We start from the raw sequence: 27864 nt of genomic DNA on the forward strand, positions 1-27864 counted from the left end.
GGGTTCCTGGTGCCTTGACTGAGCTTGGGGTGTACTGACCTCCATTTGCCTTGTCCTTGCTTCCTTCTGCTTTGTGGGGGCTGGGCTGCCCCTCTTGTCCCCATGACACATCCCCTTGGGGCCCTGTGGTGTTCGAATCTGGTGAGATTCTCTACAGCTTGGGGGGGGGGAGGGGGGTGACTGGGTTTTTCTCCCTGTTCTATGACTGGTCCACTGTTGGGCCCTGTATTCTTACAAGCTGGGGAGGTCCTCTTGCAGACCCTACTCCCCTTTGGTTATGGCTAGGGTATCTATTCTACATTAAGGAATATGCAGCTAGTAGTCTCTATCACATGTACGAGGTACTTACCTCCGGTAACAATGTATCTGGTAGAGACGATTCTAGCCGCAGATTCCTTCACGACCCGCCCTTCCTCCCCGTTCTGCAAGGATCCTTAGTTGATCTTCGGCACTCACCTGCCTCTGTGGGGTTCTCTTCTGCAAGTGCCTTCTCTCGCTTCTTCTCTAGTGAGGAGCTGCAATTTAGGCCAGAACCATGCTGTTTTATTGGATCCAGTATTTTTTTCTGGATGAGTGTTTTTGGAAGCACTAAGTTAAGTGTGCCTTCAATCCAGAAGGTGAAGCGTTTGTAAGCGGTCACCGGGTTGGGATCTAGTGTAGGTATGGTCTTTTCAAGTTTATGGGACCATTCCTCCAGCTGGAGTTTGGACCATGGACAGCTAAGGGTTTGAGACAGCTGAGTATGTGGAACTGTAGTAATGTATCCAAAGGGAGGCCCTTCAGCAACCCTGTTCCACAGACATTGCTATCAGCAGACTCATCGCTCACTGGTTGGGGTGCTCACTTACAGGATCACACAATTCAACGATTATGGAGTCTAAAGCATAAAAGTCTCCATATAATTCACCTAGAGTTACAAGCAGTGTTTCTAGTGCTCAAAGCCTTTCAAACTCACCTCGTGGGCAAAGCTATATTAGTCCGAAAAGACAATATGACAGATGTGTACTATGTACAAAAACCGGGGGGGGGGGGGCACTCTCTCCAACTTTAACGTCTAGCACAAGCCATTTGGAAATGGGCTATACACCACAAGATTTATCTCCTGGCAGGTGTTCTGTCAGGAGTAAACAATCAGATTGCAGACCTTCTCAGCAGACAGAAGCAGCAAATCCCTGAGTGAAAATTTCATCCTCAGTTACTCCTTCCCTACTTTCAGGAATGGGGATTTCCCACTCATTCCACTGGTAGTTCGGAAGCTCAGGCAACCATCCCTCACACTAATTCTCATAGTTCCAACGTTGGCACGTCAACCCTGGTTCACAACACTATCGGGTCTGTCAATAGTTCCACACCAAAAGCTGCATCTCACCTCCAGTCTCCTTACTCAGAGTCATGGAGAAATCAGGCATCCAAATACCAAAGAACTCAACATGGCGATCTGGCTTCTGAAGTCATAGAGTTTGGTTATTTACACTTACCACCAGACTGTATGAATGTTCTGAAAGAAGCTAGGAAGCCTACTACAAGAGCATGTTATGCAGCAAAATGGAAGAGATGTTTTATCTATTTAACAATAACAATATCAATCCTCTTGATACTTCTATACAGAACATCATCTGTTACCTCTTGCATTAACAACAATCTGGACTAGCCTACACATCCATTCGCTTACATCTAGCAGCAGTAGCAGCATACTTACAAAGCAGACAACACTTATCTCTATTCAGAGTACCCTTGTTAAAGCCTTTATGGAATGGCTACAAAGAGTGATACCACCAAGAGTCCCACCTGCACCAGTGTGGAACCTAAACATAGTCCTTACAAGGAGAATGGATCCACCATTCGAACCAATGCATAGGTACCAATTACAATTCGTCTCATGGAAGGTTGCTTTCCTCATCGCAATAACTTCACTGAGGAGAGTTGGTGAACTTCAGGCATTAACTATACAGAAGCCTTTCTTTCAGCTTCATAGAGACAAAGTGGTTCTTCGCACCAATCCTAAATTTCTCCCTAAAGTACTTTCTGCCTTTCATATCAGTCAATCGGTTGAGTTACCCATGTTCTTTCCTAAACCTGATTCTGTAACAGATCGAGCTCCACACACCCTTAATGTTAGAAGAGCTCTAGTATATTACATTGAAAAACAAAAGAATTTCACAAAACAATGCAACTTTTTGTTACTTTTCCTCCACCACACAAAGGCAATCCCGTATCTAAATCGGGCATTGCAAGATGGATAGAAAAATATATCCAAACAGGTTATAAGAAAAGCGTAAATAATTTTGGGCCAGATGTACGACCCTATTTTGCATGCGCAAATGGGTTTGCAACCTGTTTGCACATACAAAATACTATTGGGCCATGTTCAACCCCTATTCTAATAGCCACTCGCTACCCTATGAAAGAATATTTTTCAAAACACTCACAATTTACCACCCTCTTCAAGAGACTGGTAAAGCACTTTCAAAAGAGAAGGGGACCCCTTCCCCTTTGTGAATGCAAGGGAAAATATTTTTAGGGGCAGGCAGTTGTCCCAGGGACCACTACCTGCCCTTAAAAAATTAAACGAAAAAGTCAAATTTGTATTTTTGTAAATGCTTCCCGTTTTCCTTTAAGAAAAACAGGCTGCATTTTTTTTTAAAAACTGCCTATTTAAAAGCAGTCCCAGACTTGGAGGTCTGCTGAACCCAGCAGCCCACCATACCTAGGAGGACCAAACATTCCCAATGGGGTCGCAAATTGCGAGTGCCTCGTGAATATTGATGAGGCATGCAATTTGCGACCCCATTGGGAATCACAAACAGTGTCTCAGACACTGTTGTACATGGCATTTTGCGACTTGTATATTGCGAATGGCAATTGAGCGCAATTTGTGAGTCGCAAAATACCATTGCCATACATCTGGCCCTTTGCTAATACCCCCTAGAGTGCATTCCACTCCCAAAATAGGGGCTACTATATTCCCCTAGCTGACATCTGTAAGGCTCTACACCGCACACCTTCACCAAAAACTATTGTGTAGATATGTTAGCGAGGCAACAAGCTAATGCAGGCCAAGCAGTACTTAATACACTGTTTCAAACGACAACTGCAACAGCTATAGGGTTGCCTCCGCTTTGGGAGTATACTGCTGTATAGTCTATGCAAACACAACAGGTGATGGACCGAATGTGGATCAATGTCACACACTCACCCCAGTCCAAAGATCTGGCCCCAAATCCATCATTTTTTTGCACTCCACACCACCCTGGGTTAGACAATGGCGATATGCAAATCAGCTCTGACCCTGTGCCCCATGGGAACAGTCCAGTCCGAACTACAAAAGCCATGTCCTTCCCAGACCGGAATCAAGCATCCGAGGACCGGACCGGTTTCGAGGTAACACCTCTCATCAGCCCGGCTAGCTTTACTCCAGTGGTGTGGAGTGCCTGGGACCCACGTCTGGGCATCCCCAGCGCACTTAGGGCGGAATATGCAAACACAACAGGTGATGGACCGAATGTGGATCAATGTCACACACTCACCCCAGTCCAAAGATCTGGGACCAAATCCATCGTTTTTTTGCACTCCACACCACCTAGTCTATGCAAAGCATGTGATCTACAGCTCACATGCCTTGAACGGGTAATGTTACTTACCCAGTAAGCATCTGTAATTGGCATGCAGAGCTGTAGATTCACAAGTGCCCACCCGCCTCCCCGGTCTCCTGTAGTTGTTGCAGTTTCTCATGTTTACATATATACTCTATTCTACACTTACTAACTCCATTCTCACCCTCTGCGGGAAAACAATCTAACAATGGACTCAATGCCCATGCGCACTATCACGAAAAGGAGGAGTCATCTTACCTTGTGACTGGAAAGACTTCTTTGAAGAAAAACAACTTGCAAACATCCGGACCCAAGATTAGATGGCAGAAGTATGCAAAACATGTCAATCTACAGCTTTACAGCCCAAGAACAGATGCTTAATGAGTAAGTAACATTATCCTCTCCTTGCCACCTCAAGGACTGCTTCACGGTCCCTATAGTGAAGTAAGTGGGTGATAAAGGTCCATAGCGGGGTGCCTGCGGAAGCCCTCGCAGTCAACGAACGATGCACTCGCTATATAATAAGACATTAGGAAAGCTTGTCCAGAATTAAATGCAGGAGGTGAAGAATTGTGTGGGTTGAGGGCCTTCCGTTCCCTCCGATATCCCTACCACACAGACGTTTTTCCTCCGGGAGTGTACATCAACGCCTTCCGCCCGATCCTCCAGTTACCTAGCCGTTTGAAGCAACTAACTGCCAGGAAATAGTGGTTCAGTTATGGGAGCCCGCCCGGCACCCTCTGAGGGAGGGCACATGCAGTTCCAGCAACTCCAGCTCCTTGAGACCCTTACTGGTGATTTGCAGCGCTTTATAAATCCTTGATTGATTGACGTTCGGATGTGTGAGTTGGCTCCTTCTACACTTCGGGGCTGGCAAATCTCAATCGTCACCCAGGAAGGAGGATGGGGCAAGGGACCCTAACAGTCTATTATGGGTGTGGCTGTCAAGTCTTGTATGAATGGAGCCAGCAGAAATGCTACAAATCTGTAGGAGGGGGCTATATGCAATGCTGATGTGGCACCCCAGTGCCAAGTATGTCTGTGGATTGAGGTAAGTGCAGTCAGTTACAGCTTCCAGACAGTGTTTCTTTCACATTCGCTGGGATCCTCCTCTCTGACTTTGTCTAGGATCATAGTCCTCTGGCACCTGCAGGCTCGCCCACCCTGTGGTTCAACATACTGCCAAGTGCTTGCTGCCTGGGGGATAATCAGTGCTGCTCAGCTCTCATCTCAAAACCTGAGGCTCGTGTTGGGGATTTTTCCAGCCCAGACCGCCTTCAGTTGTTATTTGCTATGCATTGCCTGAATACTGACTATGTAGTTGGGCAGCAAAGCCCAAAACAAACCCAGCCTCTGGGATCATGCTGCACAGCTTGGCATGGCCACCCCAGTTTGTAGCAGCTTCATTCGGGCACAGCAAACCCAGGACTGTCTTCATGGGTGGCCCGCTTCATCAGGGCAGCAGGGATCCGGTGATGGCAGTTGGCACCCTCTCTGATCCTTCTCAGCAATCAGCCTATGAGGCAAGGTCCACTTCAGGTCTCAAGCTGGGTTTCAACATGGTCTCTTCTGTCTCCCTAGAGTGGGTGCCGGCTCCAAAACTTGGCCAGCTGTTCAGTGGCACGCCAACTGCTTAAATGAAACATCGGATGTCAGGGCTGCAGGTCGGAAGCTCACTAAGGCGTGGCCGCCATCTTCAGTGGCCAAGCTGCACCCTTAGATCTGTTATCTTTGAAACTATACCAACATCAAACATGACATTTGGTTTTTCATAGACATATCTGTTAATATTTTATTTGCATAGTACTCATTATCTTAAGAATAACTTCAAGGGGGGCGTGGCTAAGATGGCGGCCTACCAAGACGTGTCTCTCTCGGCTCCCCAGCCCTGAACCCCGTATCGCCCCTTATACTCGCTGTTAGATCCCCCAAACCTCGGCGCCTCCCCCTGGACACGCCTGCAACTCTCGGGGCGACACCCGGAGCAATCACCTGCCCAACACCGAGGCCTTGCCGGGGGACGCGAGGCAGGGGCAGCCGAGCACAGACAGAGGCGGAGACGGAGCATAGACGTGGGAGCCCGGCCGAGTGCTGCCTGAGCACCGCGGCCCACGCATTGTCCAGACCGGGACCTGGTGCGGTCAGTAAGGCACTAGCGCGGACAAGGCAGCAGAAGGGAGAGGCGGTGGAGCCCCGCGGGATCTGGTGGGCCGCTGCGAAAATCTAGACCCCGGCTCCGGGCCGCTACCGGGAGAAGAGGCGGGGCCCTGCTGCGGTGCTGGACCGGCGGGGGCTCTGCAGGGCGGCCGCCGCGGGGGGCTCTCACACTGCCAGAGAGAAGCGGGCCTCCCCTGCTCCCCCCCTCCCGGGGACCCGCCAACGGGGGGCCAGGGCCGGTGCCAGCGACGTGGGTAGTCGTGAAAATTGAGGCCCAGGCTTTGGGCCTGGGAGGACCTGGCAGCCGACCTGAAAGCTGCGACCTGCGGGCGCTCTGACACCGGTCTGCGGGCGCAGTGGAAGACCTCTCCAGACTGGAAGACCCCCCAAGCAGTCATAAGTGCTCCGACGACCCGGGATACCCAGCATCAGCAGACCTGAAGGCCGACAGGTGATGAGGGGCACAGAGGGAGTGGAGATGCCCAGTGGCAATGCGCACACCGAGCTGACCGGCCACAGCAGGGGAGTCCTGGGAGAGAGTGGGGAGACGGTCCCCTTGCGGAGTCACCCCTCAGTAGTCGCATGCACAGCGGGACCGGCGCGACCATCGTCGAGGAGCCCAGCTGCTTTGGGAGGGTCCACTCACAGCTCCTAACCCAAGGGGACAGCACGTCCACCCCAAACCCTCAGAGACAGCGCACTCACGGCGCAATGGCCAACAATGGGCACAGGGGAGGCCGGACTATAACTGACCTGTTGGTAAACACCCCAAAGACGGAGAAAACTCAGGCACCCCCTTCCCCGACGATATCCACTAACGCCAGGGGGCAGGAAGATGGAGGGGCCACTATCATCAAAGCCTTCCTGGAGACGCTCTTTAATACCGGGAAGATTTCCAGACCTTGAAGCAAGACCTGGCCGGAGAGCAACGCGAGATCCGCCGGGATGTCGACAGCTTAGGAGAAAGGGTGGCAACGATGGAAGAGGCGGACCAGGCCCGGAGCGAGGAGATATAACTTTTACAACAAGAGGTCCTCAGCCTCCAAGAGCAACAAGTGGATCTCCAAGCACATGCGGAGGATCTTGAAAACCGCTCCCGGAGAAACAACATACGGGTCCGGGGGGGTGCCATTGAAAGCGGAAGGGAACAGCATCACTAGCTACCTGCAAGAACTGTTTAGGTAGATTCTCGGCGAGCCCGCCGACTTCGACATTCGCATAGACCGGGCGCACAGAGTCGGCCTGGCGCGACAAGCGCCTGCGCCCCCACCAGACATCCTGGCCTTTCTCCCAGACTTCCCTCTGAAGGAGCGAATCTTGAAAGAAGCCCGTCTGAAACAGCCCCTCCACTTCCAGGGCCACCCTGTGGCCTTATTTCAAGATCTGTCGGCCATTACCCTCCAGAAGAGGAGATCTTTCCGAGTGGCTACGACATTTCTGCGGGACAACGGGGTACCCTACTCTTTGGGCCACCCATTCCGACTAGTCTTCAAATGGAAGGGGGCCTTACACCAGCTCCGCTCACTTCGAGACACATGTGCCCTGCTGGACATCGACCTCCCAGAGGAAGAGCGGGTGGGAGAGGCATCACCACGACCATCGCAAGAGAGATCCACACAGCAGGCACGCGGCGGATGGCAACAAGTGAGACGTCAATGCTCTCCTAAGGCGAATCTCAAACCGGACCCTAAGACCATGACCCAGGAACAGGCGGCGGCCATAAAAGAGGTGGTCAAGGACATGATGGCTCCACCATGAGGTATTGTTGACACAGGATTTACCTTCTTCGCATTGGTTCCACGGGTGGGGGAACGGGCGGGGGGGCCAAAGGGGTTGCCACTGCCACATACTCCTCCGAATTGAGACTCTCCGGGTCTAGACTGTGGTCTGATAGGCCTGGGACTATGGTTTGTTCTTGGGGATTCCTAGTTGGGGTTGGTGGGGGAGGGGGGGGTTGGCGAAGTTGGGGGGGATTGGGGTAGGGCTGGGGGGAAGGGGGGGCTCTGGTGTGGAGCACTGCAGGCAGTGCAGGAGAGGCGACACAGCTAATGATGCCTAGACGCGATAGGGTAGCCACCTGCAACTCCCAGGCGACTGACTCCACTATGCAGGTTATTTCCCTCAATGTTAAGGGGCTTAACAACCCCATTAAACGCAGGGCCGTCCTCTCCTTCCTGGAAAACTCCGGGGCAGAGATCTGCCTCCTACAAAAAACACATTTATTGCCTAAGGACTGGCACCGCATGCGCTCTAGGGCGTTTCCAACACAATACTATTCCTCCACCACAGACAAAAAGGCGGGAGTAGCCATTCTGTTTGTGCGTCACTTCAGGGGTTTGGTTGGGGACAAGGTCGCAGACATTAAAGGGAGGCTCCTAGCATACAAAATTCAGCTGGGAGGGTGGTCAGCCGTGATATGGTCGATCTATGCACCCAACACCAAACAGGAATCCTTTCTCACGGGGGCTTTGGCGGATACACTCACTCACAACATCAACTCCACGCTCGTTGGGGGCGATATTAACCTAGTGATGGGTCGGGACAGAGATTTGGTTACACAGAGCAATCTCCAAAGAGGGGGAGCAATGGTTAGAGACTAGAGGGTTTGTAGACATCTGGAGGATGAGGCACCCAGACAACCCGGGATATATTTTCTACTCACACGCACACCACACATATGCCCGAATAGACCACTTCCTGGGATCCTCAGAGGTGGCTTTTCTGATCACAGACACTGAGGTCGCCCCTGCAGCACTCTCTGACCACGACGCGCTAGCAGCACACGTTCGGATTCCCAGACCCAAAATGCAGAAGGGTAAATGGTGCCTTAAGGAAACTGTCTTGCACCGCAAAGGGGTTACACAACACATCAACACGCGCATTACCGAGTATTTAGCTACAAACGACGCAGCAGACATATCCCTGGCGGCGCTGTGGGGGGCGTTGAAGGCGGTGGTGCGCGGGGAGCTAATAGCGATCGCAGCGGCGGAAGCCGGGAGCGTCGAGAAAAACGATAGGCGCTGTCCGAATAGGTGCTCGAACTCGAACGGGTCCATAGTAGGACCGGGCCCCAATGATATGGCGCAAGCTCAAGGGAGCCTGGGCCCAACTTGCGAGACTTTACCTGGACCGGGCAGAATATGCAGCACTGCGTCTACGCCACAATTATTCTGTGGGCGGCGATAGGTCAGGCTGCCTACTAGCCAGCAAACTCAAAGCCAAGGTCCTGCGTTCGAAAGTCACATCCATCCGGGATAGCAACGGGCAGAAGCAGTGGGACGACGAGCAGATCGCCGAAAAATTTCGGGCATTTTACGCGTCATTATATGCCGCGGAGCCTAGCCCATAGGGAGGGAGTGCGGACTCTTATCTTGACACGGCGGCAGTCACGGCCCTCAATGAGGCGAATGCGCGCTCTCTTGAGGTACCGATAAGGACAGACGAGGTAATCTCTGCAATAGCGCGCCTCAAGCCGCTCAAACCGCCGGGACGAGACGGCTTCTCTGCAGGCTTTTATAAAACGTTTTGCCCTCTGATAGACCTGATCCTGGCCAGACTGTTTAACTCTTTTGAGGGCCCCGCTCCATCCCACGCGACATGCTTGAGGCCGATATCATTGTTCTGCCGAAACCGTGGATAGACACTGCCAACTGTGCGGCCTATAGGCCCATATCGTTGCTCAACCTAGACCTCAAGCTATTTACAGGCATCCTGGCCGCAAGACTGGGCCCATGCCTTCCCGGCATCATCGAGCCGGACCAAGCAGGATTTATCCCCAACCGACAATGGGCGGACAACATGAAACGTCTGTTGCATGTCATAGACAAAGCCCACTTTAACGATTCGGATGCGGCCCTGGTATCGGTCGACGTTGAGTAGACGTTCGACCGGGTCGATTGGGGGTACCTAGACGCCACCCTGGCGCGCTTCGGAATGGGAGAACGCTTTCGTGCCTGGGTCGCTGGTTGCAATTCTGCCCCGCAGGCGGTCATTAGGGTTAATGGGGTGTGTTCCAAGCCATTTACCATCCAAAGGGGGACGAGACAGGGGTGCCCCCTCTCTCCACTGCTTTTTGCTCTTTACATCGAACAATTCGCACAAAAGGTCAAGGGCAACCCAGCGATTGCCGGAGTTAAGTTCGGGGGGGAGGCGCAGACCATAAGCCTCTATGCTGATGACATCCCTATTAACTCGATCCCAGCCCTCTTGTCGGAAATGGAGACATTTGGGAAGGTGTTGGGGTTTAAAATAAACGTTGGAAAGTCGCTGATCCTGCCGCTCGGTGTAATGCCCGGGCGTCTAGCAAACTTCCCCGCAACCTAGGGGGACTTTCCTCCAGCATGTCCGTGCCCTATTTGGGCATATCCCTAACACCGAACACTGCGCAAACCGTGGAACAGAACTACTCAGCCCTCCTCAGTCAATTATTGGGCGACCTAATGAGATGGCGCCAATACTCACTCTCTTGGCTAGGATGAGTGGCGGCGATCAAAATGTCTCTACTACCGCGGGTCCTATATTTATTCCAGATGCTGCCAGTCACCCCCCCCAATAGGTCTACTTACAAAACTTCAAGATGCCATCCGACAATTTGTCTGGGCCGGTAGACGACCGCGGTTACACAGGGACCTCACTAGTCACAACATGTCAGTGGGCGGCCTGGGAGTTCCGGACCTACTAAGATACTTTCAGGCGGCACAACTCCGATACCTCCTGAAATGGTACCTCCCCGAATCTGAAAAGAGGTGGCTGTTCCAGGACCGCGTGATGGCCCAAATGCCACTGTGGAGGATTCCCTTCCTCAGACGGCAGGATCGGCCCATATACATGGGAAAATCACCTATCACTTGCACTACTCTGCAGATGTGGGACAAAGTGGCGGTGTCCCGGGGACTTACCACATACCCATCGCCTCTGACGCCCCTGTTCGATAAACCGGCCTTTGAACCAGGCACGGTACATGGATCCTTCCAACAGTGGCGGTTGTCGGAGTCCAGGTCGGCTGGCCACCTCTTTGATCTCGAAGGCTTTATGACGACGCAAACCCTACAGGACGCCTACGCGCTTCCACAGATCTCACGCTTCGAGTACTTTCAAATTCGTCACTGGCTCACGAGCAGGGACATGTTAGCTCAGGTCAGCAGACACCTCACCCCGTTTGAAAAATGGTTCCATACCAAGAAGTCGGATAAGCAGGCGATAATGGAACTGTATGCAATTCTATGTACGCCGTTACCTTCCTCGCGCTCAGCGGGTCGAAAGAGATGGGAGCGGGAACTAGGTCTACCCCTCACTAATAAAGAGTGGCAGGATATATACTACAGGGCACATCACACTGCCAAGAATGTAGCTAGCAAAGAATCGGCAGTCAAGATTGCTTATTATTGGCACGACTTCATCAGAGCAACCCGCGTTGTGATCCCATGTGTTGGAGGGGGTGCGGTCAGCCAGGCACCCTGACCCACATACTGTGGGAATGCACAGAGGTGCAAGAATTCTGGGAACAAGTACTTAGGGACATTGACAAATACTTTGAAACTGAAATCCCTCGTTTCCCTGCCTATAAACTACTGGGTTTACCCAACAAAATCACCTTCCCGCTTAAATCACCCAGAGGCAAGCGAATGGGTTTAGCAATGGGGGCGGCAACACAACACATTTTGCCGCTATGGGGCTCCACACAGAAACCCACACACACAGTGTGGCTCCACAAGCTATGGTATACGATGGGTATGGAAAGGATACAGGCCTCCCTAACCCAGACGCAAGACACATTCCTTGATACTTAGCAATCCCTGGTAGACCTACTAGCCGATGAATTCAATGAGCGCACCTGTCCGAAATACCTCAGGGTTCTGCGACTGGTGGACGAGTTCCGGAAAACCTCTGAGATCCCTGTTACCGACGCCTCAGCTTAACAAGCTGGCACATCGTTCTTCTGCAAGTGACCACACCTGGGGGGAGGGTTCCGGGGCAAGGGAAAGGTAGGCAAGGGGAGGGGGGCTGTTCACGGGGGGAGGGGGGTTTGTTCTGTTGGGGTTGTTTGGGGCATGGCCGGTCCATATCCAGCCCACACCCGCCCACATGGACACATTTCCTACCACAATCCTACTGGACCTTCTTGGGGGAGGGGGGCTGTGGGTCAGAAAAGGGGTACGCCCCCGACATGCACATTCTCCGACCGGTGTTATTTCTTCTTTGTTTGAAATGCAATAAAAATGATTTAAACAAAAAAAACAGGACATATGCTTTCAGTTAAGCAGGTGCACGCTTGAGTCACCTCAAGGCAGTATGTTTGGAGCTATAGAAATAAATACATTTTTAAAATATAGTTTGACCATGCTGCTTGCCACAGTTCATTGGTGATGTTCTTTTCCCACTGCACAACATTGTGGTGGCCTGCTAATGGTTTATGTATTTGACTCTTTAAGAACTAGTCAAGATGAGATGGTTATTGACTGGGATGTTGGTCTAGACTGTAGTAATCTGTACGCCAAGTAAGTAACGTCATTCATTTTAAGCAGTACCATCTGCTGTAGGCTTTGCCTCACTCATTCACAGAAACAGAAGAAAGAAGGAATGATGTGGAACTGTTGTTTAGTTCCCCAGGACCTGTGATGCATGAACACATACATTCATACTTGCGTACATAGATGGATACAGGCATTCATAGGTTTCTGCTATATTAAAACTCATGTACATTGATTGGTTATATTGTCCAAAGTAGCGATGTAACAGTCAGTGACATCAGAGTGCTGACCCATTACCCAACCCTCTACCACTCTGCAGCCTTCTGTTAACTGCTGGCTCGAATTGGGAAAGGGCAAAGAGTGCAGTAAGTAAACTGGTCTCTTACTTTAGTTTCTGTATGTCTTTCTACCCTCATGACTCTTGAGACCCAGGTCACCAAGTACAGTGATGAGGTACCATAGATGAACTCAGAAGTAGCAGCTACTACACCTGACTACCCCTAATTCATGTTCGTAATAATTATATGGTTAAAAGTTTCTTAAATTGACAAATACTCTCACAAATTCACAATCATAATTGTGTGGCTTACCCATAGTGGAATTTGATCTTCTCTTTCAGCCTGAGTTGGGTGTGTTTATCATTTGTAACCTATTTTAATATTTGCAACCCTCCTGCTGCACGACTCATGAGATTTGTTATTGCATTTCTCAAACTTTAATCTGCATCATTAGAATTAATTGAGATTTGACTTCCATGACTTTTAGTTTTTTTAGCAACATTTGACAAAAATGGCAATAGCACTAGACCTGTTGCTTTGAGACAGCCAGTATAAAAGAGATGATGTGGCTGATTATAATTCGCTTGGTGGGTTGTTCCAAAGGGCTTCGACTAAATTGAGGATCCCGACCCTCACAGGTGAGTAATTGTGCTTTATAAGAATCCTGATTGATTAAAAGAGCTTGCAAATGTGGCCGTGACACAACTGAAGCACTCTGATTTGAATAGAGTGCACTGTGCATTACATTCAGCATACGTTGTTTAATTGGACAAGAGGAAGAACATGTTGAATGTGAATTAAATAGCATACTTGAATAGACTTTGATTCCATGTTTTTCTGTTGAGTGCTATTTCCTTTAGTAAACAGCTAAGTACATGAAGTGGGTCTGAGGGTTCCTTGAATGTTGCTATTTGTTGTCAAATGGTACCCAGTCCAGTAGAAGGAGTGTGATATTGTCTTATGAAGAGATCACAGCCATGATTTTCCTGTTATGAGCAGTACTCGAGTCTAAAGCAAACTAATGTACTTATTTTCCAGGTGTGGACTGCGACATTGATGTCCCAAAGACCATCCAGATGGTGAGGTCTCAGCGGTCAGGAATGGTTCAGACGGAAGCACAGTACAGATTTATATATATGGCAGTACAGCACTACATTGAAACACTGCAGCGTAGGATTGATGAAGAACAGGTATTGCACATAAGTTAATGATGTACCAAGCACATATAGCTTCTACTTGTGATGGGACTTTTATTGGATGAATAGACCACTGATCTATACAAGAATGTAATAATGTATGATTCATTATTAAGTTGAGCCTATAAGACAGAGCAAGCTCTGTGTTTGGAAACAACCTGTTGTCAGCTTACCAAGGTCTGAGGGTGGGCTTAAAGTATGCTCATGATATACCATTGTTTGGCCTTATTGTCACTCTGATTTGCTTGGTTCCTATTCAATGACTTGCCTTGTCCATCTTGTGGTTGTCCCTCCTATGATGCATACCTCCTTTACTTTTATCCTTCCACTGTTCACTTTTTGGAAATAATTTTTTATTATTTTTGTTGAAGCACACCACCAGAGTACATGTGTTTTCCAGCTGTTTCCCTTGTGCCCTTCTCTTCCCTTCTCTATGTTGCTTTCTCCTGGTGATGTGCTTCTCCCCACACGTATTGTTCCTTGTTACCTGCTGTCTCTAGTGTCCTAGTGCAGTATTCTCCCCCTCTTGTGTTTCTCTCCCACAACCCCGTGTGCGGCTTTTCATCTCCCCCTCTTCCCCTACACCTGTTCTTATTTTGCTTTAATTGATACTTTTATGTTGAAAAATCTTAGTCTTTTTATTTACAGATTGTAAAAAAGTAAGAGGCTCCTTTACATAAAAATAGTAATTTATTTCAAGTTGGATGGAAAGAAGCACAGCACATCCGTTAAGTAGAAGATACAGGGAGATATAACAGTTGGGGCAGAATCTGGAACCAAGGATGTAAGATGCAGGCACGCATCATACATTCCAGGCTCCAGCACAATGGGGCAAAACACAGTAAATAAACAAGCACAGGAAAAGCAAGAATGCAACACATCTTACCCCAATAAAAGAAAAGTCAACACTGATACCTACTAGGTGTTTTCTTGGGTCTAACATCAGATTTGACCCGAGAAGCAACAGACAAATCTTTATGAAGAAAACTCTGGAGAGGTGCGTTAACTTGCACATGAGAAGAAGCATTTACCTGTGCACGAGAGGGCATATTGATCTGCACTCGTGATGGTGATGGAAGTGAGTTAGGAGGAACAAGAGAATTGGAAAAGTTGGAGGGATTAGGACATCTGGCAAACCTACGAACATTCCAAACTCTCCCATCTTGTGTGGCAACACAGTTTTTGAACACTTTGACCACTTTAATAGGAGGGAAGAATTTGGAAAAACCTTTAACCAAAAATCCAGGTTTTTTACTCTCACCCACTCACCTACAACGAAATCATGAAGCTTAACATTCATTTTTGAATCGAATGCAACTTTCATACACTGTTGTTAGTCTTCAACACGTTTAGCAACACTTTCGACATCAATTATAGAATTATTCCTGTTAAGTTTTTTAACCCACCAGGGGCAAATGACGGAAGAAGGTTCCCTACCCTTCAAGAGTTTGAAAGGACTCACACCAGTGACAGAGTGAGGTGTGATGCGGTAGACCCAAAGTCTTTTCCTGACCACTTCCAACCAAGAATCGTCAGAAGAATCAATCCCAGAAATGCAATCCTTGAGGACACGATTAAAACGTTCCACCTGACCATTCTCCCTAGGCTCGTACAAAGAAACAGTATGATGTTTAATTCCACAGCCGTCAAGAAACTGTTTTACCTCAGAGGAAATCAGCTGTGTACCGTTATCAGTAACAAAGGTCTCAGGAAAGCCTTCCCTAGCCAAGGTCTCTTTCAAAAAAAATAAAACAACCTGAGAAGAAACATTATTTACAAATTTAACTTCAGGCCATTTCGAATGGTAATCAACCAAAACAAGGGCAAAACGGGCATTAGAAGGCAAGTGTTTAAAAGGGCCTGAGATGTCAAAAGCCACTTTTTGCCACGGAAATTTAGGCCAAGCTACAGGTTTAAGAGGAGCAGAAGACAAATGAAGCATTTTGTCGCTGCTAATGCACTGAGAACATTCCCTTACCATTCTATCAACCATTTTGTCAATACCAGGCCACCAGAAGTTTTCTCTAACCAGACGCTTCATGGATGACATACCAATATGACCTTGGTGAGCTAACAACAAGATCTTCTCTTGTAAAGAAGCAGGAGGAATTAACTTGCCAGTCTTGAACAGAAAACCACCAAACTCTTCCATTTCTGAAGCGACTTGGGAAAAGGAAGCTAAGTCAGAAGGAATAGACTTATTATTAGGCCATCCACCTTTTACAAAGTCCAAGATTTGTTGACATACAGAATCTTTTGCCATTTCTTTAAACCATTCCTCCTCAGTTAACGTTAAGAACTCCTGAGATATACAATCTTCAATGGAAGCAACAACATCCACATCCTGGTCAATGGTAGAAACCTTATCAACACTACATGGCAATCTGGACAAAAAATCTGCTGTGACATTGCTTTTTCCCGGAACGTACATGATCTCAAAGTCATATTCCTGAAGACGTGAGGACAAACGAGCAATCCTAGCAGTAGAGTTCCAACCACCACCAGGGGACAGAATTCCTACTAACGGTTTGTGGTCCGTTCTCAAAACAAACCTGTTCCCCCACACATAGTTTCTAAAATGTTCCACAGCCCAAATACATGCTAGTAGCTCCTTTTCGATAACAGAGTATCTTCTTTCAGTGGGAGATAAGGTTCTAGAAGCAAAAGCTACGCACCATTCATCCTTACCAGCAGTCTGACTCAACACAGCACCAATGCCATACAAACTAGCATCAACAGTGATGATACATTTCTTACTTATACAGAATGATTTGAGTGTAGGGGCATTAACAATCTCACTCTTAATTTGCTTGAAAGCAATATCTTGCTTGTCCGTCCAAACAAATTTGGCTGAACTTCTAGTCAACTCTCTTAAAGGTTCCATCTTGTTAGCGAAATTTTGAATGAATTTATTGTAATATTCGCACAACCCCGCAAAGGAGAGCAACTTCTCTTTACTATCAGGGGCTGGAGCATTCATAATGGCATCTACAAGGTTTTTCTTTGGTACCACACCATCCCCAGAGAGGGTGTGTCCCAAATATTCAACCGATTTACAGAAAAATTTACACTTGCTGGCCTTAATGGTCAAACCAAACTGTTCTAACTTAGAACACACCTCTTTAAGATGAGCATGATGTTCACAGTTATTCTTGGAAAAAACAAGAATATCGTCTTGAAAGCATTTGACGAATGACAGGTCTTTAAAAATGTGGTACATAGCTCTCTGAAACACTGAAGCAGCCGAAGCTAGACCGAATGGCATTCTCTTGAACTGAAATAACCCATGAGGGGTGATGAATGCAGTAAATTGCTTAGAGTCTTCAGTGAGTTCGATCTGGTGATATGCAGATCTAAGGTCTAATGTTGAAAACACCCTAGCCCCATCTAACATGCAAAGCATTTCTTTAATGTTAGGAAGAGGGTGACAGTCTGTAACCAAGCTCTTATTGAGCGCCCTTAAATCAACACATAGCCTAATACTTTTATCAGGTTTAATGGCTAAAACAATGGGGGAAACCCATTCGGACGATTCCACTTCCTCAATTATACCATCCTTCACCATGGTGTCAAGCATATCTCTAAGTTCGTCCCTAATACTAATAGGCACTCCCCTTAATTTCTGTTTAACAGGGACAGAGTTAGGTTTGACTTTAATCTTATGGCTAAACCCATTCAATTTGCCTAGCTTGTCAGAAAACACTTTAGGAAAGGCACAAGAAATCTCTGTGAATTCAGGTGAATCAGTAGAGTCTCCGTCAGATATAGCCAAAACTAACACAGGACCTTTAAGTCTAGGATTTAAAGAAACACCAAGTCTCGCTTGGTCCCTCCACCCCAAGACATTCACTCCCTTCCATGCAATATAAAGTTTCACATTAGCAGAACTACTTTTGATTGTAAGCATAACTTCTTTAAAGCCAATAATATTAATCTTGGACCCATCAAAATTGTAACCACATATATCAGGCTTCGATAAGGAATTAATATCAATTAGATCCCCAAAAGACTTAATACAATACTCATGTGTGATAATGGTCCAAGGAGAACAGGAGTCCACCATAAGCTCTAACACTTTACCCAAAATGGTAACTGGACTCTTAGGAGAGGAAAGTGTGTCTGCTTGAGATAAGTCAATTGACTCCTGTACAGAAATGACAATACCAAATTCCTTAATATCTGGATCATTGCATGCTTCGTCATTGATATATAATACATTTCCAGAAGGACGTTTAGATGAAGAAAAAGAAGATCTTTTTGTGTCTTGGAACGGTCTTGCGGGAGTTTTACACATTTTGGAAAAATGTCCAGAGCGTCCACACTTATTACATTGTCTAGAAATGGCTGGACATTGTGGAAAAGAAGCAATGTGGTCCGGATTACCACATCTAAAACAAAAGAATTGTCTAGCCTTCCCATCATTCTTGTTGGAAGGCACAACACTTCTTGGTTCCTGGGGTTTAACTACACTAACTTCGCTAGAAGAGGTAGAAACACTCGAAGAGGTGGAAGCAGTAGATGCTTTATCTAATGTTTTTATCCATTTATCGGACTGTTCAAGAGCTTTAGCAGTACTGATCGCTATATCCAAACTAGGATCACCTAAGATCCACAACAGCTCTTGAACTTTCTTACTTTTTACATGTACAATGATCTGATCTCTGATCATTTCGTCTGTCATAAGGCCAAAGTTACAATGTAAAGATAACGCACGTAAAGCTGTAAGGAAATCATCAAAACATTCTTTTTCATCTTGAATTCTGGTATAAAACTTAAACCTATTCAGTGCGACACTAGTGATAGGTTTGAACCTCCCTTCAATTCTAGAAACCGCTTCGTCATAAACATTGCTATCACCCCCAGATCTTACAGGTGGTAAAGTTCTAAAAACTAATTGCCCTTCTGAGCCGAGGCAGTGTAGAAATATGTTCTTTTTTCTCTCCGCAGACATGCGTTCTCCATCCATGGCTTTGAGATATGTAAAAAATTCCTCTTTCCATCTTGTCCATGGAATAGGTGGATCACCCTTAGACTGTAAAAATTGTGATGGCGGATCAAATTGCATGTCAGAAAATAAATGTCAAAATAACTGCCTGAGAATAACACAAAAGAAGTGAAATAAAAAAATAGATACCAAAAATATCCAGTAGATGGCAGTCTAATAAAGGAGTACAAACTTCCACTGAAGATTTCCACAGAAAATTTCAAGATAAAATTTGGAACGTAGAAACAGTCTGGAGCCAAGTAATAGTAAATAAGTCACTGAAATAATATTCCCAAAATAGTATTGTTGAGAACAGTAACAAGTTCGTGTTCATAAAAATTATTCATAAAATAAATAAGTATAGGAACACACGCAATAAGAAAGAGCGTGTAAAACAGTACCTTTATCTTTCCAGTTAAAGCGAAATGATTGAAATGCGCTTGCCCGGTGAAATTGAAGCAATCCTTCGTGTTACACACACTCGGTGATTTGGTTGCTATGGAAACGAACACGGAAGGCCTGCGTGATGCGCAATGACTTGGGATGTAATGTGCGATCATACGCGATGACGCGCGATGACTCACAGAGGCTGGTTCCCAGTAGCCAATCAGGGGTAGCAAACACTGTAAGATGCTGATTGGATTAAACGTCGGTGTTTGCTGACGTAGGGCAGCTGCCGTTTTCACGAAGAAAAACAAGGAAAACACGAAGAAATCACTAATAAGTAGAATACTTAGCGCAGCTTCACCGGATTTGAAGGAAAATAAGTAGGAAATACTCCGCTTCACTCCTGAAGTAGACAAAACGACTTCTGAGGTTGATAACGTGGATTCTTTAAATTTCTGCTCCTGTGCTTCGAAGAGATGTGGCAGAAAATTGATGAGAGTCCCTCGTCGCCAGTGTAAAAAAGTAAGAGGCTCCTTTATATAAAAATAGTAATTTATTTCAAGTTGGATGGAAAGAAGCACAGCACATCCGTTAAGTAGAAGATACAGGGAGATATAACAGTTGGGGCAGAATCTGGAACCAAGGATGTAAGATGCAGGCACGCATCATACATTCCAGGCTCCAGCACAATGGGGCAAAACACAGTAAATAAACAAGCACAGGAAAAGCAAGAATGCAACACAGATTCATATGCCACCCACCATCTTAGGTCAGTAAATAAAATATTTAAGCAAATGGCACCCGAATCAATCCACTGGCACACGTATGAGTGTTGATGTGACTTCCATTTTATTTTGAATATGCTACCCAGTATTGCCAAAAGCAATTTGTAAAGCATTTAGGTCTAAAATGCAAGACCTATTGGGCTTGCCAATGCTTGTTTTGTAGATGCAAATGCTCACTGGAGTAAACATTTTGGAGCCTGCAGTATCTGTATACAAAATGTCTCATTCTCTTATTACAATTTATTTTGGGGGCCTAGTTGACAACATTGCTGAAGATGTGATTCCTAGGTCTGCAGCTGCCCTGTCCTAGACATCCAACATAATCCTACACAATACCCAACCTCCCTGCTTGACATGAGGATACCGTGCTAGGGGTACTTGCTCTGCATCATCTGAGATTGAAAAGGCTCAGTTGCACGACTGGAGGCCAACAATATTAGTACAAGGGTGGGGCTTCATCTGGAGCTGCCCAGCTTAAAATGGTGTTGTGTCTCTTCATGATTGAAGTGGCATAGTTGAAAAATGTGGTGTATTCTCCTGTTTCTGGGTGAGGTGACTAGCAGAGGCGTAGTTACTGGAGTCTGTGGATCTTGCCTCCCTGTCCATTTGAGGTTCTTTGGACCTGTGTGTGATCCCCTCTTGCGACAGAAGAGATGCTGAAGGACTGTCAGGGAGACGTGGATGGCACAAGCGCTGGGATTAGTGTCAGAGAATACAGCTGTGGGGGTAAGGGACCTTCTCCATCCCCCTAACCTCTCCTCACTTTCATCAAGATGTGCTTTAGAGCGTGACACAAATCCTCCTCTATTTTGTGGGTGAAGATAAAAGGGGGGATCGTAAAGCTGCTCGCAATGTAAGCATGGCCCTAATTCTCCGGGCTGCGTGGACTGCACCCTGGCTACCATACAAGAAACAAGACTGGTAATAGAAGATAAAGTAGACACAGCGGTATTGGATTTAGACCTTCTGTGCACTGTTCAATAGAAAGTCTCCAAAAGGGTTGGACAGGCCGGTATTGGCAGAACTGGGGCCTGGAATAGGGGAGACCTCTTTATAAACATGTCTGTCTTATGTGAGAGACTGCAATTTGTAGAATTCAAAACATAAGTAACATCTGTATCTTTCTGCAGTATTGTTTTTTTATTGATTCACATGCTTGAATCTTGAATCTTCCCCTTCGTCATGGTGGGAGTCCTACAGTAACAGTAGATATAGTAGTACTGAAATACATAGACCTCCATAGAGAGAAAATTCAATTGAGCACTCTATCAACCTCATTTTATTACATCCAAAGTTCAGCCAATCACAGCAGAGACCTCAGAGTAACCCTCTCCACAGAGCCACCACACCTCAGACTCCTTACCGCACGTGGTGCAATTGGGAGTTTCTCTGAGCTCTGCTCAGTGACAGTTGGCTTTTTCAACTTTTGGCCTTCAGCTTTCAGCTCAAGTTATTTCTTTCTGTGGCTTTCATAATGCCAGATAAAAAAGAGTTGTGTAGCCCCTGTAAGTCTTGTGGCAAATCTAGACGTTTCTCAGAAGATCCCCACAAGGAATATCTCTATTGCCGCTACCCTGACCATAAGCCCAGGGAATGCAAATACTGCTGCACCTGCTCCGCCAAAACCCTCAAGGATAGGGAAGGAAGACTGCTCCTTTGGCTCCAGAAGAAAAAGGCAGTTTCTGAATCTGGCTCTGACATTGAGGAAAAGCCCCACTCTTCCTCCAGAAAACGAAAAGAATGTAGCTCCTCTCCTCACCAAGGGGACTCCAAGAGTTCAAAATCAAAGGAGCAGGAAAAAAGAGAAACGTCACAGAAAGCAGACAGAAGGAACTCTAAAATCATCTTCTGCTCCAGTTTCTGCTCCTATTACACCTGTGAGAGATCTTTCTTCTCATCTGTCGACGGCATCGCGACAAGCGCTATTTCTGTGGGACCTGAGACGATTCCTTCGCAATCGACTGCTGGTACAGCGACTGCGACAACGTCGACGGTCACTACGTTGATGGGCGCTGCGTTGGCGGGCCCACAGTTCACTCTGACGATGGAGTCACTGTCCACGAGACCTTTGATGACGAGAATTTCTCAGTCTACAACCATTCCGTTGACGACGACATCCTCCTTTCCGCTGAAGGTCGTGGTGTCGGCGTCGATGGTACCGTCGACGGGAGAAAAAAATCCATTTGGAACTATCGAAGGTCCTGGACTATTCAAAAAGTTCTCCGCTGCCACCTACACGTTTGCAAGACTTCCAAGAGTCTGAGGATGACAGCACGTTTGACTTGCATATAGTCCTTCCCAGCTAAAAGTCAAATATCAGGGCTTTGATGATGATGATGACTACTATAGACGCTTTCCTGAGGCAAATGCTCCGCAGCATCCTCCACCGCCTCAGCAGGCCCCGGTGGAACATGCAGGACAAGTGACTCCTAGACCCACGAAGGAAAAGGTTTTTCCTCCTTCTGTCGCTATTCCTGATGATTCACAAAACGTGGACAACAACAGAAAGAGGAAGGAGAAATGCTGATGTTGACACCCTGGACGAATGGGATAATTGCGAAGTTCCAACACCGTCATCTCCTATTCCTTCCTCCTGCAGACTCTCCCCCTGCTGACATTGGGAGCTTTCATGACCTTTTAGAACGTGCCTCGAGGCGCTTTGATCTACCCATGCCAGTTAAACAAATTAAGTGTTTCTTATATGACTTTAAGCCAGGCACTCAATGATCCATTAGGGCAATTTCCATAGTGGATTACTTATGGCAGGAGGGTCTAAAACTGATGTGGACACCAGTTTCTTTCCCAGTAGTAATCCTAAAGCTGGAGAAAAAGTACAAAGCACCAGATAATTTACCCACATGCCTCATCGGTCATCCTATATCGGATTCAGTAATCATGCAGGCTGCTCAAAGAAGAGCTAAAAATCCAGCATCTCAATGGTCTGCACCTCCGTATAAAGGAGGACGCTGGCTGGACAACATAGGGAAGAGGTGTGCCACCCTGGCAGCCACTTATATAAGAGCTGCCAATGCTATGGCCATTCTGGGTAGGTACGACCTACAGATGTGGTCGGACATCTCTTTGCTCCTAGCACATCTTCCCGAAGATAAGAAAAAGGAAGCAAGAGATATCTAATTTAAAGGGGAAAGAGCTTCAACTGAGATGATAGAGATTGCAACGGACATCTCTTCGACTTCATTCCGTCAAATGGTAGGAGCAGGAGTGTTAAGGCATCAGGGGTGGCTGAAGGCAACTAGCTTCTGTCCTGAGGTTCAGACTAAGGTGCTAGATATGCCTTTTGACAGTGAATGTCTATTTGGAAATCATATAGATGAAGCCCTTCAATCTGTAAAAAAGGACACAGACACGGCTAAATCCCTGGCAACGCTAGAACGACGACGTTTACATTCCTTACAGCGGTTCCAACACTACCCTCAAACATCCTATCAGGCATACAACCAACCTTACAGGTCCGGCACTGAATCATCATATTCGTGACCCACTGGTCATAAAAGGCAGCAATCTGCCGGAAGACAACAGGATTCTAACAAGAAGCAATGAGTTTCTCCAGGCCTCCGCCCGCTACAGTCCCACAGCAATTTGAACCAACCAACCTCAAAATTCTTAAAAAATTGGACGTCCATCTTGTCAACAGATGAGTTTTGGATGTCTTCTGTTACGGTCATACCTTAGAGTTTGTTCAGTATGCTCCAACTACCCCTCCTCCGAAGGTACTACATTGTCATCTGCCAGATCTCAAGAGGCAAATAAAAGTTCTTCTCTCCAAGCGTGCCATAAAAAAGGTACCCTTACGTCAGTGCAATCAGGAGTTTTATTCCCACTTCTTCTTAATCTTATAGAAGACAGGAAAATGGAGGCAGGTTTTGGAACTTCAGTTACTGAACAAATTCAGCAAAAAACAATCTTTCAAGATATTGTCTCTGCAGGACATCCTTCTTCTTATGGAAAAAGGGGATTATCTGTCATCTCTCGATCTTCTCGATGCTTATTTTCACATCCCCATTCACCCCAAGCATCGAAGATATCTCAGGTTCGAAGTGCCATTATCAGTTCAGAGTGCTTCCCTTCTGTTTGAAGTCGGCACCCAGAGTATTCACCAAATGCATGGCACCAATAGCTGCCTTTCTGGAAGAGGTGTGGCGCCGCGGCTAGGGCGACTAACTCCGGAATCTGGGGATCACGGTTCGATCCCCGGCACTGGCGACAGATTAGCCCAGCACCATGAGACACTGGGCAATAGCTTGCTTAATCTTCCCGACGGCCCCCAGGGCCTAGAGACCCTTACGGGTGATTGTGCGCTTTACAAATGTGGATTATTATTATATTATTTCTGAGGCACTTCGCTAAACTAAAAACATTGTGCTGCCAATTTTTTTTTAAATGGTGATTTATAGTTCACCAAGTTAACACTGGGCTAGGTAGGTTTTTGGGGAGGAGTTGGTGGAATGGAGCACAGCAGTATTATGGTTGCATCACAAAGATGGAACTATAGCCATAGAATTGTATGCAAATAGATTGAGTAGTGCACTTCAGCATTGGGAACATCTCTTGTATACTGCCGTGCTGACCTTACATCGTTGTACTGGAACAATGAACACACCTATTTCTAGCAGTGCCTTTGCATAGGCAGAGACAGCAAGATTAATAACCCCCACAAATGTCCTGGTTATGATGATACCCATATGTCAGGGGTATGCCAGTGGCTACCAAACTATTCAAGGAAATTGCTTTTGATTGGATCTTAGATTGTGAAACTGTGTTAGATGGTTGGGAAAAGTATTTCCAACTAGTTTTTCCATCTATGCCTGTGTTGATTTGATATGGGAAAAACCAGGGGTCCCACTAGAGGTACACCAGGACATAGTAGATTCGGATGGAAAATGTTTCATTGTGAAAGTTAATGATAAATGGTGATATTGGTATGTGTTTATCCTCTAAATATTTAACCTGGTTTATTACTGCAAACAGTGATATGTTGTGTATTTGATGCTGGGAACACAGCATAGTATGTGGCAGACTATAATTGTGTTCTTGACATGAGGCTTGATAGGCTGTAGCCACCACTGCATGCTACTTTGGCAATACACGAGTGGCTGACAGAGTAGAATATCTGTGCTTTGTAGAGAGAAAAACTCCTGGAGACCAGAGAATGTTCCCATTTTGATAGAGACATCTAGCCGCAGATTCCTTTCCTATGACCTTCCAGGCGTCAGACTGGATCCAGAAGATTTTTCTCAGCAGTACCCCTGAGCTCTGGTAGGTGGCGTTGGTCGATTTCACGTGATTTCGGTGTTGTGTTTGTCGTCATCATGACATCTTCATCGTCAATATAACCGCCACTCCAGCGCCGATCCGTTGAAGAGCGATACCCCTATCAATTTTTGACAGGATTTTTTCAACCCTTTTGTCGACTTAATTGGTATGTTTACAACGAACACGATGCCGAGGACGTCACGTGGAGTCGACCGACTCCACCTACCACAATGGTAGGTGGAGTCGGTTGGGGTACTGCTGAGAAAAATCATCCGGATCCAGCCTGACGCTTGGAAGTTCAAAGGTAAGGAGTCTGCGGCTAGATCATGTCTCTACCAGATAAGGTGTTACCTAAGGTAAGTAACTTGTACTTTATTCACAAGTGCATATGCCAATATCCCAAACTGATATCTTCCTAGTGTGAGTAGAAACAGGGCACACAGTAAATTCAGTGGAACATATGTGTAAACATTTTTGCCCACAATCCCTCACTGTGAGGCAGAGCTCTGACATGCATCCCATCCCAGCAGTTACCAAGCACTACAGGACCAAACCATTGTGCCACAATGGGGGAAATGATTAACAATGTCTTTGTAGAAAAAGAAAAGTCTGTGGGCAACAAAGGTGCAGAATTGGAAATTTAGGGGTGATCAGAATGATATGCATTAAGACATCAAAGGAGATTAGGGATACCTCTTGAAAGAACTAATAAAAGCCAAAAGAGAAGGGAGACAAGTTGACTTTTATCAGACTCGAGATCAGATGATTGAGAATGGCTGGGTGTTGAAGACTGGCTGTTGTGCCACCTGATCTATAGCGGTCCATGATGGCGGCTCGCGGCTAGTCACGGTTAGGTCGACCCCAAAGGGGTGCATTTGACGTGCATCTAAGGTCCGCTGATCTGCTGGCTCATTTTGTGTTTGCATTGTGACCCGGGTGGATCTGCTCAGGCTGGTCAGTGGTGGCGACTTGCTGTGCAGAAAAGATGTTTACCATGTTCCAATAAGAAGCAGAAGGGTGACATCCCTTTCCGACTTGAGGTCGTTCGTCAGTCCTGCGTGAAAGCATTGAGCCGGCTACCAAGGCAACTTTGTGATACCTGTGGGATTGAAGAGACTGTGAGACTGCATTTCTACTTTTACTCGCTGCACTCTCTTCTGTGGCTGCCGGACAGACTGCCAGACGTACTGCTACATTGTTGCAGCTTCTCGTGGAGCATCAATCCCAGCGGGAGTTGTTTAAAGGGGAATCGTATGAGACTGTCTCTTTGTGGTTCCTCTTGTTGATAACTGCTTTTTCAGAGGTGACTTATTCTATTTGGGTGAAGCTGTGGTTAAGGGTGCAGCAAGGGGGGGCGGCATATTATGGTCAGCCATTCCACCCCGCGAAGAACATGGAGGAAGCGTCTTTTGCTGGGTAAGTCAGCTGCCAATAAAGTCAACAGCTCAGGTGAACCCAGAGATTCTGTTCACCCTGCTGCCCCCCGCACTTTGGGTACCTCTGGTGCAGATCTGGGCATGCTTGGACCAGGTAGCAAAACTTGGGGGGAATGGTCAGACCTGCCTACACCGACCCAGGTATAACACTCCCTTCCATGGGAGCAACAGAAGCAGGTGCTGGAGTGGTGACTATGTACTCTCAGAGGACCACAGATGCCCATATATCTCCTCTTCTCAGTACTACGAGGGGTAATGGTATTGAGGACGTGCCTCTGATGCTATATCCAGTATGAATGTGTCCCCTGATGCTACATCCAGTAGGGCGGGGTCTTTTATACAATTCCCTTGATGACAGCACCAGTCTCGACAGAGATGTCAGTTAGCACAAGTCATGCTTTATTAATTCCTATCTCCCTTTGGCCTGAACCCCTTATTCTGGGGACGGATAAATATCCCTTACCGGGCGGACGTCTCTGGGGCCCAGCAGAAGGAAGTGGGGTTGTGACCTCTTTGGCTCTGTGAAAGGCCAACGGGGAGAAGGAGAACCCACAGGTACATACCCTACAGACTTCTTCTGAAGAGAAGGCTGCTATTTCAGGAGATTCAGCTTTTCCTGTTCTTCATGCTAATGTACAGGAACCCCAGGAGGCATATTTCTCCCTCTCAGACTTGGTCAGCTTGTCCGATATTGAAGACCAAGTTCAGGACATTCATTTAGATTCCTCTGGGAGATGACCTGCATTTTCGGAGCCTCAAGATCTGCTGATGCCCCTGTGCTTGGTCCAGATTGAATGGTGGCTACAGGCTTGTATCGGTCCTAGGACAACTACTCAGCTGGAAGACGACCTGGATTGTCTGCTTTCGAACAGGGGGTCCATGACCCAGCTTTTCCACGAGCTGCTTTGGGACCCAGAGGGAATTGAACTAATGCCTACTAATCCCCTTCTACCGGTGTCTGTCTCTGTCCTGTCTACTACCCCTTGGAAATTGACTCAACTGCTTCTGTGGTTCTGGCCTCGGGTGGGTCTCTGCTGGAGTCTTCATCGGATCTGGATGCTCCTACACTGGCTGTTAATTATAGTCTCCTCAAACTTAGGGAGGAATATCGGAAAGACTCTCTTGCACTGAAAATAACTCATTTGAAGACTAAGGTAGTTTTGAGAAAGCTGTCAAAAATATGGACATTATGGGGGTGTGGCTAGCATCCGAGCAAGATGGCCGCAGCCTAAACGAGCTCCGGGACCACTGGAGTTTCTCCCTATAAATTCGGTTATTTATTCTGTCCCTGAACGGCTGTAACC

General features: G+C 47.0%; 1 protein-coding gene across 2 annotated transcripts in view; it reads left to right on the forward strand.

The window, feature by feature from the left end:
* PTPN11 (protein tyrosine phosphatase non-receptor type 11) overlaps positions 1-27864 on the forward strand; it is a 582335-nt gene that overhangs the window by 451138 nt on the left and 103333 nt on the right. For both annotated transcript variants that reach the window (XM_086943082.1, XM_086943081.1), the window contains exon 13: positions 13537-13688. In XM_086943082.1, coding sequence (XP_086799208.1) covers positions 13537-13688 — 152 coding nt within the window. The remainder of the gene's footprint in view (positions 1-13536; positions 13689-27864) is intronic.

Source organism: Lissotriton vulgaris, chromosome 11 (assembly GCF_964263255.1).
Source record: "Lissotriton vulgaris chromosome 11, aLisVul1.2, whole genome shotgun sequence".
NCBI lineage: Eukaryota > Metazoa > Chordata > Amphibia > Caudata > Salamandridae > Lissotriton > Lissotriton vulgaris.